Genomic DNA, 15,054 nt, shown 5'->3' with positions numbered 1-15,054 from the left:
TCTCTACTTTCTTTAACAGAACATATAGAATATATTTTCTAAGCTTAATGACTCAAAAGCCACCATTCTGAATTAATTACTGTTAAAACCTATAATAAAATGCTGTTTTTAAGTTAGTGAGGCACTTTTAGTGTCAGTTCCCCTTGATACAAAATGATTCCAGATTGTTATCCTTTTTCAAACATTTGCTTCTTTCTTGTATGAGTAGTGTCTCTCCAGCTATCATTTATTGCTGCCTTCAGCAGACAGACTACTGTTAGTTCCCCATCTCCACATTCCACGTGTGAGTTTTGACCTGCTGTAGGCAGATAGACCAAGTAAATATTCTTATTAGAATTTTCTCTAAAATAACAGTAAATGGGTAAATGAATAAGTAAATAGTAAATGAATAAGAAATGAGGTAGTCTCCTTATTTCAGAGAATTTCACTATATAACTTTGTTACATTTATGCTGTATGTTCACAGACCTTTCCATTTATTTTCTGGTTCTTTGCTGTGCAGGAGGGGGTTCAGACTGTTGGGACTGAGTATGGCCTTATAAAATGCAGTGATCTAAAAGGGCTGAGAAGAGGTGGCAATTAAAACTCAACCTGCTCCCTGGAGCTGGGCCATCAACACAGGGCCAGACTCAGTAGGGTTACCAAGAATTAGTGCACACTAGCTCACGGGACTATAGCCAAAATCTGGAGTTCTGCTGTTACATTTGTTACAGGACCTTTTTAAAGGTTATACAGCCATTTACCTTCATTAAGTTCATTTCTCATAATTATCTCTTAGATTGCTTCTAGATTTAAAAAGTTACAGAATATTGGTATTTACCTTAGAGAGTATTCTGCCCTTTTCAGTGTGTATGTAATTTCAGTTCTTTCACATTCATACTTCCTGAAGGAAAAATCTAGTCTAATGAAGAATCTAACTTTTGTGCAGTTATTATGCACACATACTGTACCTTAATCTTTACCATCCAGTTCATTCCAGTTTCATTAAAACTCCTGACCTCATGAAGTTTAAATATTCAAGGAGGTTTCTTACTACAACAGTAGGCAAAAAGCCAGCTAGCCTGTCATACAGAGCTGCCTGGGAATGTTTCTTAGTAATGCTCTTTGCTTTCAATTTATTTAGGCTACTACTTTGGTCAGCTCCTCAGTTTAACCTCTTCATGTTTACCAATACCTGTTCATAACAGATAGTCAAAATCGTGTTGCAGCTGGATAGAAAGGACCTTTGAGAGATGGGAACCAAATATGATGAACTTTCTTTGTTCCAACAAGGAAGCATGTGGTATATCTAGAGAAGTAGAAAAATTATTTCCACAGATTGTGTCATGTGTAAAAGTAAAACCATATCAATCACACACATAAATATGTTTTATTTGTTAGTCTCTTTAGATATCTCTGTCTGTGTACTTTTGTCTGTTTGTATGTGGTACATTCCCTCTCAGACTCTAAGCATTTCATCTCTGAGATCATGTCCCCTATTTCCTCCCTAGCTTCTCCATTGCTATCCCCACCATATTTCTTGGTGGAACTTAATACCTGCTCTCTACATTCATAAAGGGGTCCCTTAATTTTTTCACCAGCTGGGTGACAAAATATGCCTGCTTTTATTGATAGTTCCTGGAGGAGAAATACACAATGAGAGAAAGGGAAGGGTGGTGGCTGCCAGACAGAAAACTTCGGAGAAACTACATTGACTCAGCCTAAAGAAACACTAGAAAAAGAGACAGAGAAACAGAAAGAGAATCATCAGATAAAATAGGATCCAGACTTATTTTTTTAGCCCTTTATAACCTTTTTTCCTTCTCAGCTGAGATTTTCAAGGACACAATCATGCCACATCTATCTTGATATGTATGGTACCTACCAGCACACCTAGCAAATAATACTCAGTAACTGCTTGGTGGGGAAAAGAATGAATCCTTAGTAGGAAGTTGTACTCAGAAATTTCTGTTTCTTCTCAGGCCTCTCCCATTGGATCTTGCTCACTATTTTGGATTTGCAGCAATCCAACAGCCCAGAAGAGACCCAGTTGGATATATCTTTGTTTTAAAACATTTTTTAACTAAAGTTCTTTAAAAACAGTAACTGCTTTCCTTAATTTTTTTTCATTTATCTAGTACTTAGCACCTAATTCTGTGTAAGGTACTGCTCCATGTGACGGCAATACAGCCATGAATAAAACAGCATCCTTTACCATATGCCAGACACTGTGTCAAATGCCTTGAACTTTATTTACATTATCTCATTTAATGATTAAAACCATGGTTGAGTATTTTCTTCAATTTGAAAATGAAGTTTCAGAGATTCAAGCTTAATTAAATTTCCTAGGATCTCACAGCTAGGAAGTAGAAGACGGAAGTCAAACACAAGTTTAACTGACTCTAAAGTTTATGCTCTTAATTAGCAGGACCTACTACTTCTAGACCATGAATAAAGAAATAGGAATTACATAAATCAGAACCTAAGCTGTAAGAATAAGTCCAACAAATGTTAATAGTTTGTCATGAAGAATTTTTAGGAACCTAGTTCTACGGCCCTGGGTGCATAGCAACTTATTTCCTGCCAGATTGAATCTCCCACATATTGTCTTACCAGGAATGATTTGATTAAATCCTATAAACAGCTCTTTGAGAAGCATCCTAAATATACATTGTTCGCACTCATTTTTGTTTGTCCACCATCTATATAGCTATGGAGAGGAAATCTATATCAGGGTACTGTGGATAGTTCAAATTCATATTTGATACAGAGCGGGTCAGTTTTTATCCATTTGAACTAATAATCTTTTCATTCCTTCAAAGAGATGCACTGAGAACTAGCTATGTACCAGGCACTTCGGTAGGATGTAGCAGTAAAAAGATAAGAACTCTGCTGTCTTAGACCTCACATATGGGAATTGGGGAAACAAAAAACAAATTTAAAAGATAAGTTCTGATGATTATAAGTGCTATGAAAAAAAATGTGAAGGATCTGTTGAGTAGGTGACCACAGGAAGGAAGGGTAAGGTCTCACGGAGGAGATGCTATTTGAGAGGAGTCCTGCATAGTGAGAAGGAGTCATCCATGGAAAAATATATTAGAAAAAAAGAAAATGCACCAGGCAAAAGCAGGAACAAACTGCATTTGCTTGAATAACAGAAAGAAAAAAAAGGGGGCTTTTGATCTGTATCAGAGTAAGTTGAGAAGAAAGGCAAGAAATAAAATTAGAAAGACAGCTAGGGTCCTGATCACACAGGCCCTTACATGTGTGACCTTGTGATGTACTGTCCAAACCAAAGACACACTTAAGAATTGAAGGGGATGTTCTTACTAATTACACCAGTACAACAGGTATAAACCCAGGATTTCTCAGATATACCAAGATTTATAGTTACCCCGCTAATATGCCAGGAGTTTGAATTTTATTCCCATATAATTGTGAGCCCTTAGATTGGTTTAAGCAGGAGAGTGAAATAACTTGATTTGCATTTCATAAGTGATCACTTTGACTGCTTCTGAGATAGATCAATTTTAGAGACTCATAATCCTGAGAAGAAGTGATATTGCCTTGAATGGTATTCATAGAGCTGAAAAGGAAGTCACTAATTTGGGATCTATTTTGTAGACAGCATAGACAACACATGGATTAAATGTGTAGGGGCGAGGGCAAGAGTAGAATAGAAGTGACTGCTGGGTTCTGGCTCCAGTCTCTGGGTGAATGAGGACATCCTTTGCTGGGTTTTGGAAAGATTGACAGAAGAATCGGTTTCAGAAGATGAATGGGAATGAGTGGAATCAGCAGTCTGGTTTTGACTATATTAAGTTTGAGATTCCTGCTAAAAACACAAGTGGAGATGTCAAATGAGCAGCTGGAATATACTCTCTTTTCTTACTCTGTTTAGAACTTTCTTGCATTATCTGTGTCCTTAATAAAACAATTTAGAATGACATTCAAATATTCTATTGAAGTGATTTTTCACTTAGCCTCTTCAATTATATCTTGTTTTCACTGTCTGGTATTTGAAATTGCTAACATTACCAATTGCCTTTCTAGGAAAGTATAGATCTGGGTGAAATCATGTTCTCCCTTTGTTATTTGCCAACTGCCGGACGTATGACATTGACGGTCATCAAGTGCAGAAATCTGAAGGCTATGGATATCACTGGCTCATCAGGTATGTACACATTTGGCTAGTAGGTCCAGGGTACGTTCCAAATAAAATATTTCATGTATCCAAAATTATGTATGGCTATTGAATTATTGAGTTCATTTGTCTATAGTGGGGTATTATAAAAGTGGAAAAAGAGATTACCAAACAACGTACACCAAATCACCTCTTGTATTTACATTATCATTACAAAACTTTTTTCAAATTTATCAAATAGATTTGACTATGAACTTGGGTTTTTATTTCTTTCTCTAGTGATTTAGTTCTCAAAAATTCATAATTTGCCAGTCACTGCCCTACTTCTAACTAGTCAGTTGCTTATAAAGATTCTTGACCTCAAGCTTGCATTACCCAACAAGTATGAAAACACATGTAGACTGAATTTATCTCCCTCACCTGATCTGCAGAGAAATAACAAGTTTCCAAGACCATTATTTGCATTTCCATTCTTACCACCTTTCAAAATAAAAATTTGGGCAAGTGTAGGGACTGAAAGAAATAATAAAGTAAAGGAATGCTTCTTGAAGTTTCTTAAAAATGTTCTAGGAGGAAAATCCTCTTTCTGTGCTAATTTTGATGAAAAGATAAAGCCACGTCATGCTCTTTACCCCTTCATTTATATCAGGGTTATGTATTCACTTAAACTCTGGCACAGGTCTGTAGAAGAAAAAATGATCAGGACAGAGGAGGGAGGTCAGTAAGCATTTGTCGAATTAAATAAGAAATGGTAGTGGAGATACAGGAAAGGATGACATGGGGAAAGGAATCTATAACTTTGTGGTTCTTCAGAACAAAGAATAAACTAAATTTGCATTACAAAAAGCATGAGGGAACTCTAAGTTCTAGTGTGGAAAGAGCTCCAAGGTATACTAAGTGAATAAAAAAAAAAAAAAACAAGTGAGGTGCAAAAATAAATATGGTTATCGTGCTCTTTCTATGTAAGAATGGGGTGTGTTACAATATATATTTATGTTGTTAATGTTTGCAAAAAGAAATACCAGTGTGACACAGGAAAACTAAGGGGTGGAGAGAGAGGTATGGGAACAGATGGGAGGGAGACTTTTCATTATATGTTGTTCTCTATCATCCTCATTTTTGAACTATTTTGTGAATAATTCTTTCATTTTTTAAAATTTGCAATACATCATTGATATATAAAGCTAGAAAGAAAGAAAATTCCACATTTATTTTGGTGAAAAAGTCTTGGGTCAGTAAATGTTGAAGCATTTAAACAGTGTACTCTGCAAATTATTGTTTATCCTACTCTTTCCACCATATATCAAAAGAGATCAAACTTTGAGGCAAGCAGACAGCACCAAAGTTGTAATTAAGTGCAAGATTACTTTTTGTTTATATGAAGCTTTTCATCAGAGGAGTGCATGCTCTGAGAACACCACCTCATTAATTCTCACAAGAGGTTTGTGAATCAACTAAAGAACCAGTAAATTATCCTTGTCACTAGTGGACAAATGTCGTCAGAAACATGATGGGGGTGGCAGAGGATAAAGCATGTTTTGTTCCCATTGTTAATAAGAGGTCTCGGCCTGGGGCCTTATACACAAAAGAGTATCACAGAAGAGAGTTTCTGCCTTAGAACATACTTCCTATTATTAAAAAATTGAGAAGTAAGTGGGAAACAGCCATTGAACATTGCCATTTTACTTTGCTTTCCTTTACATACCCTGTATCTAGCCAGAAAATATATTTTTGCTTCTTGATGGAAATGCTTGTGAAATATACAGATGCATCTTTCTAGAGCTTAAAAGGCATAAATCCAAGTAAATGTATACTGCCATGATTTTGGCTTATTCCAAGGAAATGAGACTTACTGCTACATTGGTGGAAAGAGGGAGAAAAACGTGGTGGTGCTACTGGTGGAGGTCCACCAGAATAAAGGGAGGGAAATAAATGAACGTAGAGCAGACACTGATTGTTTTAACAGCTAGCATTCTCACCCCAGTGCCAACACCCCCTCCCAAAGCCATGCCTCCTTCTTGTGAAAAGGTACAAAAGCAAGGCTTTTCTAGAAACTTTCGTATAATACTGCAAATTTTCTGTAATACTGTAACAGTTTTTCTACTCAAGGTGGGAGAAGTAAAAATAGAGATCAGTCAACTGGGGCAGAATTTGTTAACATTTATTTGACTTCCTTGGCCCATAAAAATATACCCCCACTAATTTTTTCCCTTTCAAGTTGGCATCATATAGACAATGTCATATAAAGAACCTTCCTTGAGAACATCTTTAAACCAAAAATTAGCCTTTTTACTGTATACAATTAAACACAATGTATTTAATATACTTGTAGTGATCATTTCTTCAGCCTGAGCCCCTTATCAAGCACCAACACCATGACTGTAAAATGAAACTTCTTATTTTAGTACCTTTGACAACTGAGAAAATTCTATTCATTGTGTTTACACACACACACACACACACACACACACACGCACGCACGCACTAGATACAATGTTACTCTTTCACAAATTTTAGTCTTCTTATCCTAAATCATTTTGAAGGAAATTAACTTTAAGGCAATTATACTTACTTGTTAGGATTACATTCCCTAGAAATCACTTTTAACAAAATGTGTCCTCAAATAGCTGTGACTAGAAGACATACTATAGTTCATATTATAGCTCTTGATGGACTAGTAGGTTTTTTCTGTTGTATTAAAAACAGATAAAGTTAATGCTTTTTTGCTTCATTCAAGATAAATTCGTACATTTAAAGTAAGAAGTGTAAGTTATTGCCTCTAAATAAGTCATTTGAATTTAAAACCGATAATACTAAAAGGCTTAGTATACCACTTTTCTTATTTAGTAACAATTAACTACAGTTTTATTTATACTTTTTACTATAACGTTCATTTTAATTAAATTACCTTACCATTCCTAGATCCTTATGTCAAAGTGTCTCTGATGTGTGAGGGTCGAAGATTAAAAAAGAGGAAAACAACTACAAAGAAAAATACTCTAAACCCTGTGTACAATGAGGCCATTATTTTCGATATCCCTCCAGAGAACGTGGACCAGGTCAGCCTCTCCATTGCGGTCATGGATTATGACAGGTACGTACATGTATTTCTCACTCACTGAAGAACAGCCATCTTTAGTCATATGTAGAACATATTAAACATTCCAGGTTATTTACTGCTCCCACAGTTTTAATTTAAAATGGAAGAGGGAAAAAACATTCATTTAAAATTAATTTTTCCCATGTTATAATTTTTTTTTTCCTATAGAAATTCTTAAGTTGAAGGACAGGACACCTGGGGCTGGTGAAAGAGTGGTGCAGAAGTAATATAGAACCCATTACAGAGAGCACTATTGTGACGTCTTTTTACAATAAAAACAGAAACTACAATCAATGGCGTTTGTTTTCCCAACTAGGCTGGAATATGAATATCATAATTCTTACCCAAGCTCTATCATTAACTGGCTGTGTGAAAGGGCAAATTATGTAATCTCTTTGGGAGTCACTTTTCCCATATGTAAGACATTAGCATAATACAGAACCATTAACAGTGAATATTAAGAGTGGAAAGTGAATAATGGCCATAGGGATACAGCCTTGATGCCTTCGCATCAATCTTAAAATGTGCTTTGTGGGTAATTCTTTCAGCTCACACACTTTGAGTTAATTCTTTCATAAAATAAACTGCCTCAGCTCCAGCTTTACTCTCCCACTCTTGCCTTGTCTGAAATGCCACCCTGCTCTGTGTATCTCATCCCACCCAGGCTTCACAGCCCTGCTCAAGTGACCCCTTCTGTGTCTTTCTCAGCTAACCAACCTCTTCTTCCTCTGAACTCTTGTCCCACTACTTATTTGGCCCTTGCTATATATTTCTTTGTATTATTTTACTTTTTATAAACATTTGGAAAGGAATACTATATGTTTAACCTACAAAATTATCAGCATATAGACAGTGTCCTACTATGTTTATTTTGTTCTAATGTACTCAAAAGGAGTGCTCCATTTTATAGTAACCTGAACCCTATAACCTAGAGAAATTAATATGTTATCCTCTGGCTCAGAGCTAGAAAATGAAGCACTAAAAAGTAAAATGATTTATACCATTTATTTACAATTAGTTTATATCACAGTTTAGAAAAAAATTGTCACTATTTAGAGAGAGAAAAATCTTGAATTAGTTAAAATTTCAAACTCTAAAAATGTTGCAGTGTTTTCATCAGAAACTCTTATTCTGCTTTCCAAAAAGGTATTCCTATTGATTTTTCACAGTGATTGCAGGTAGATACAACAGAGCCTTTGTCATGCAGACAATTTCAGGGAAATGGATCTTGACAATATATAAAACAGAAAGATTTAAAAAATTATTCCTAAAAATATGCTTGTTTGGGAAACTCCATATGGAAGAAGCATGATACTAAACATTCATATCTACATCAATGACAGAAAGTAATGAAAGGTCCTAAAATCATCTCGAAAGTCTCCTTAGAGACGTCTGTCGGAAGAACCCTACAGAAATGCCTTTAAACTACATTCCATTCTTGAGTAGCAACTTAGCACGTGCACGCTTGAGTCAACGGTCTGATTCAGATCCTACCTCTGCCTCTTACTGTGTAGAGGTGGGTTCCTTAACTTCTGGGTGTTTAGTTTCTTTATCTGCAAAACGAGATGATGATAATGATCCTCATGGTCATGGTGTGAGAATTAAGTGATTCAGTACATTTACATTACTTATAACAGTGTCTGGCACATAACAAGCTCTCAAAAATATTAAGTATCGTTGTTTTGATTTGTTGTTGTGAAAACAGGACAGGAATAGGAAATAGGAAAGTTGTGCAGTATGCTCTGGTGTTGTGCAGTAATAAATCAAATCCATAGTACTGAAGATTGCCCTGCCTTGTTTAATTGTGGTACAAGCAGTGACATATGACATATGCTGACATATCACGTAGAGTCAATTAAATATGGCCATTTATACAAGAAAGTCGGTATTGAGCTCTTGGTAAGAAATCTAAGCATCATTATAAAACATTAAGCCCTGTGGAAAAAAACAAGATCTGATTTATAGCACTTAAAGTTAATAGTACTGCTTCTAAAAAGGAAATTCAACAATATAGGTAAGGAACAGCTGGCATTTCTCATTCTATTTTATTGTAAAATGTGCTCAAGTTACAGAGAACTAAAATGGTTTGTATCCTTTTACAAACTCATAGTTGAATGCCAATCTTGTGTAGGAAATTTTGTCTACTTAAGATTTTTAATTTGACCTAAAGTAGTTTAATCTGCAGAATCATTTAGAACCTATCATAAAATCTAGTGTTGAAATCATATTTTAAAATTCTGCTAAGATGTGCAAAACTCCACTTATCTTTGAATGTTGGAATGAAAGTGTGTTATTCTCTGAATCATAGGGTAGGACACAATGAGGTCATAGGAGTGTGTAGAACAGGACTGGACGCTGAAGGTCTTGGGCGAGACCACTGGAATGAAATGCTGGCCTATCACCGAAAACCAATAACACACTGGCACCCCTTGCTGGAGGTATGCTGTGGTTTGCTGGCATCTACTCTGTTTTTTATCTCTTTTGCTGAAATATTATTTATCTGCTAACATGCGTCTGTCATTTTATATATTCAACTATTTTTTTAAACATTGCTCTTACTTCCATCCCACATACTCTTTCATCCAGTATTCAAAGTTCTGTGTGCCTTGTAGGATTTTAGAAACCACTAAAATGTCTGGGTTTGATATTCCTTTGGACAGTAAGCTCATAAAAATTGCAAGTCTGTCATTTTCGTTACATAGCCTGAAAACTTCTATCAGTGAGTGATAGAGCAATAAAGTAAAGGTATCACTAACTGGAAACTGAATTTTGCTACTTCTCTTTTGTGGAAACGGGCACCTCATCTAAACTTCCCTAGAATCCCTAAATAGAAGTACTCTCTTCTAATACACCTCTTCTATGTAAAGGGACAGGTATATCTCCCAATACTCCAGGCAGTAAGTAAAAGTGCTCACAGATTTTTAAAATATTGAGGCATCAGCTTGCCTGAGTTCAAAGCCTGGCTCTGCTGTGTGACTACGTATTGGAGAACTCTGGGCAAGTTCCTATAACCTCTCTACACTTCTGCTGTTAGTTTGTAATAATAGCAAACTCAACGAGTAAAACTAAATAAAATGCCAAATTTTAAGTGCTTAGCACACAGTTTGACATAATGTTAGCTCTGATTACAACTACTATTAATAGTTATATTAACCAGAAGTAACAACACCAGTTTCTATCAGGACTTTTAGCCTTTAAGTTAGTTGTCAGTCTACTTGATACACCGAATGTTGCTAGCTGGAATGATCTTCCTTCCCAAAGATGATTGCTGGGGACTCTTGAAGAGTCACAAAGTAAGTCTTATGTGACCTGACCAAGAGAGAATGCAGGTTGACAAAAGGATGTGGGGTAGATGATGGAAATCATGCAATTCGATTAAAAGAATAGTTGTGATAGCCACATAGTAAGTGAAAAATACAGTGCCATCTGCTCATGTTCTGCTTCTTGTTCTGGCATTAAGCACTGGGTTAAATGAAAGAGGCAGCACAGTGTAATTAACTAAATGTTAATTTAGTGGGCCCAGGTTCTTTCCAGCTTAGTCGCAAAAATGTGACCTTGGCTGTGTACCCAGGACATTATAGGGAAAATTTGATGAACACTGTATGAACACTGCATGCTCAGGCAACAGAGGTGAGCTGTTCTCATGCATAAGATATCTGCTTATATATATGGATGTTCTGAATCTTTATCTCACTTCATTTAATGTAAATCATAAAAGACACACACACACAAACATAAATGCACATTGACACAGCACTTTCCCCTGGAGTGCTTCCGAAGTACAAACAGGTATATTCAGCAAGTCTTGGGAAAGTTGGGTTTCATGTCAACAGTGTGTATTGTCTAAAGTATAAAGTATAGTCTACTTCTTATTATACAATCACTATCCTTTTCCTGCTTCTCATCTTGCTTTCATTTAAAGTTTGAAAAGCGAATATTAATTCTAAGAATCTAGACATGAGAGTAAAGTTTGGTGGGCAGAGAACCACACTGAAAAGTGATGTGGGATCTACTCCTGTTTCTCTGGCTGTCTAATCCTGAGCAGTTCACTTGTTCTGTCTACAGCTGGATTTCTCCATATTTAATGAAAATAGAAACGCATGCCCCTACAGACTTCATAGGAATTATGTAAGGAGAAAAGAGACAATGTGAGCAAGAACTTTTTACTAATGAAAAGACAGGGGTGGTATGACCCAAGGTATATTATAATTACATATGACTGTTTCATAAGCAGCTATACATTTATCTGGTGAAGGGGAGCTCTGGAATAGGCATATGTTTGTGTCTCAGGACATGTGAACACTTTTCAGTCATTGTAGGACATACAGGAAGAACACGCTACAATATGGGCATCAGAAGAAGATCTCAGATATTTTTCTAGCAGCTGAATATCAAAGGACAAATGGGACTAAAAGACTATGTAAATGTACTTTCTCCAGCAAGTAGCTCCTTTTTTCCAACTCCTGCACCTACATTCATTGGTCAAACAGAACATATGGACTAGAGACCTAAGAACTGGCTGGATTTTGCATTTTGGGAAAGTGGTGAGTGTATAATTATATGTTTTATTGCCAGAGAAGGGATTAAAATGAGAAGGGAACAATTATGTGAGAACTGGGTAAGTTGGTGGGACAGAGACTAAAGCATCATTTAGAAAATCTGGTTACTTCTACCTAGTCACAAGTTTATGCTATTGTAACTGAACTTTTTAAATACACATAATATTTAGGGACCATGAGAAATTATTCTTCAACACTCATGGCTCCCAAAGTCAGTCCCTCTTGTCTCATTAGTTGCCCCTGTAAAAATCACCTCCTGCCTTAGAGCAAGTGCAATGCAGTCTCTTGTGCCTTGAGCCTTCTTGCTCTTACCTAGCAGTCACCCCCAACTTCCACAAAGCATTAATTATTTGACAGTAAGAACTGAAAGCCTATCATAGAATGTGAAATGAGTCTGCGGTCATGACTAGTTGTGTGTACAGTGTCGCTCCGCGTGCCATGTTGTACCATACTCTGCCTACATGTCCATGAGGTGTCTGTGCCCGTGCTGCCCAAGAAGGTGAGTTCTAGAGGGCAGGGGGAATTATGTATATCTTCTCTTCAGAGACTTGCATATCATGTTGAATATGCACTATTAAGAGGTAGCAGCAACTACCCACTTTATTATTTTTTTGCACTAGATCATGCATTATGAAATTATTGTCTTTCAGTTACCTGGCCGAGCAACCAGTTTTGATAGTCAAGGATCCTGTCCATCTCCCAAACCACCTTCCACACCATAATGCCTCCAAAATAAAGACCATTATAATAAGGACCCAGGACCCTGTGCTCATCAGATCAGAAAAAGAATGGAAGGTTTGATTTCCTCATTTAAAACATATCTTGAAAATGAACAAACGACATATAATTTTTAATTTACTTCTTTTTGTCTGTTCATTAACTTTAGCCATCTTGATATATTTTACTTGAATACAAATAGTCTTTACTTGCATAAGGCATTTTATTCTTCATGTCATATGCCTATTAGCACAAAGAGTGTTTTCGTAAGTTGCAATTCTTTGCATAAGTAAAGAAATACATTCTTTTAAAACAATCTGTATTTATCTAAAATTAAATATAGTTTATGCTGCTATTGTATAAAGTAGCACATGTCATGTATGTATGGTTTTTATTTTGTTACAACAATGTTAATCTCTAGTTGTACAGATGATTCCATATAAACTTTAATGGAAATTTTGAACTTACATAGCATTAAATCCTTGCGCAATCAAATTAATGTTACTTATCTGATAATATATTCTTTTAGTCTCGGCAAATTACGTCCTTAGTGAGGTTTGGCTCTGCTAAACTCAAAACTTTGTCTCTCAAGCTTGTTCTTTAAAGCATACAGATAACGCTATAGTTTAAAGAACAATTTTGAATTAAATTTAAGAAGTAATATTTAGTAGCTGGAAAATGGAGGTTGAACCATTTGGGCTACCATTTTATACTGTCTTAATGTTACATTAGTTCGAACATCTGTTGAACTGTTTAAGTGATACTTTAAAAATTCTAATACTCTTATCTCAAATGTAGCATTAGTATTCCTAAATGAACTGAATCAGAAATTGTTCATTTTTTAAGTGTTTGTAAGGTTCTCAAGTACTGTGACATGTATATTTTGTGACATGAAACTATCACGTAGATCCTATATTTCTGATAGAACATACTAACAGACGCCAAAGGTACAATAAATGTCTGTGCTCATTGTCAATCAGATTGTACATAGTAATGGTGACTTTTAAACTGAATCAGAAACTAATCACTAGAATTGGGTATTTTCCTAAGGAAGGGATGACTTATTTTTCAGAAAATTATATAAATATACCATAAATAACATAACTTCCACATTTAATAAAAATAAAAATAATTCTAAAGGCCCAGACCCATAGTCCTTTCATAAAAGGATCAAGGATCAGGCCAGGAGTTGTAAAAACTATGCAAATGTTTTTACATGACAGGACTTTCTTTTAAATCAGGTCAACTTTTTATTGTCTCACTTATAGGCCCTATCAGAAGGTATACATGTTGAATGACCCCAATCTTATTTTTTGAGATATATACTATGGATAGTGCATATTTCAAGATTACCCCAAGATAGGAGGTTAAAAACACCAAAAAAAAAAAAAAAAGACAAGAAAATCTGTACTTAGAATATGAAAACATATTCATCAGAATGAGAAAATTTTATCAGCAGTTATAAAATTTTGATTTTAGTAAAATCTCTTATTTCTAAATATTAAAAAATTAAAAGCGTGAAAAATACGATGGCATTACTGCTAATTAAGATGTAAATATTTTACACATTAACATTTTCAAGGCAAACACAATTCCCTAAAATTTTTCAAGAATGTCTGTATCATCCTAGTAAAAACAAATATTTCTAGTTAGCATTAGCTGATAGAAAATAATAGAAGGAAACTGTTTGAATATACCTATCTACCTTATGAAGCTTAAAAGAACAATTTGCTATAGACAGAATGACCGAAGATGACACTTCCCTTTTGGAATTCATCATTTTATTAGGAAATAAAAATTGCCAAATGGGAAGACAAGTTACACTCTTAATAAAATGACATTTTGCAGGCAGATGTTTTATTAGTAGATATAACTGCAGCTTACAATGAATTAGCAACTATATTTCCTGAGCATAATTATTTTCATCTAAAAACATATTTTAAGAACTTTTTATGCATTCTTAGAAGCTCTTGCTTTTCTTTGCCTCCTATGGAGAAAAGCCAATGCTTGTGACAGAAAAACACAACCAACCAGCCAAACAGGAGACTTTACTGTGGGGATTATGGATTAAAATATGAATATGTTTTTAAGGTAATTTTTAAAAACTGTTTCCTAGGGATTAGAATAAACTCATCATGCCCAATATTTGTTAATCCTGTGAGAGAGATTAAGGAGAAACGATCACAACTCCCTCATGCAACGCATGAGGGAGGTGTACCCTCCTATCCATAAAGCGTGATCATTTCAGAGGCTATTTCATCTTATAAAGACATAATCCGACCACTTTCAATACAACACACCCTCACTCTCTACACAGACACGTTCATGCAAACCTATCTTATCCTCCTCCTGTGTGTGATTGAGGATAGAATATTTTTAATTTCAGTATTTAAAATAAGGTTTGATGTTACAGATATCCACCTCTAATTTGTGCAGGACACCACATTTTGATGAGAGCACTGATCCATTCTGAAGCTGAAGTTTAGGCATATAATGAACACCTAATTTCAGGGACTATTCAGGGACATGCCAAACCTAAGTTTAGGGAAAGAGAGC

At 35.4% G+C, this 15,054-nt stretch overlaps 1 protein-coding gene across 1 annotated transcript in view; it reads left to right on the top strand.

Annotated features, from left to right (window-relative positions):
- The window catches only part of SYT10 (synaptotagmin 10), a 54,409-nt gene extending 41,747 nt beyond the window's left edge, over positions 1–12,662 (top strand). Inside the window, exons 4-7 of the mRNA XM_026502118.4 lie at positions 4,032–4,152; positions 7,045–7,216; positions 9,531–9,660; positions 12,432–12,662. Of these exons, the coding sequence (XP_026357903.2) occupies positions 4,032–4,152; positions 7,045–7,216; positions 9,531–9,660; positions 12,432–12,503 (495 nt within the window). The 3' untranslated portion in view covers positions 12,504–12,662. The remainder of the gene's footprint in view (positions 1–4,031; positions 4,153–7,044; positions 7,217–9,530; positions 9,661–12,431) is intronic.
- Positions 12,663–15,054: the final 2,392 nt, after the last annotated feature.

This window comes from Ursus arctos, unplaced genomic scaffold (assembly GCF_023065955.2).
Source record: "Ursus arctos isolate Adak ecotype North America unplaced genomic scaffold, UrsArc2.0 scaffold_26, whole genome shotgun sequence".
Lineage (NCBI taxonomy): Eukaryota > Metazoa > Chordata > Mammalia > Carnivora > Ursidae > Ursus > Ursus arctos.
The sequence above is the reverse complement of the archived record's forward strand: the minus strand, read 5'-3'. Positions and strand labels throughout refer to the sequence as shown.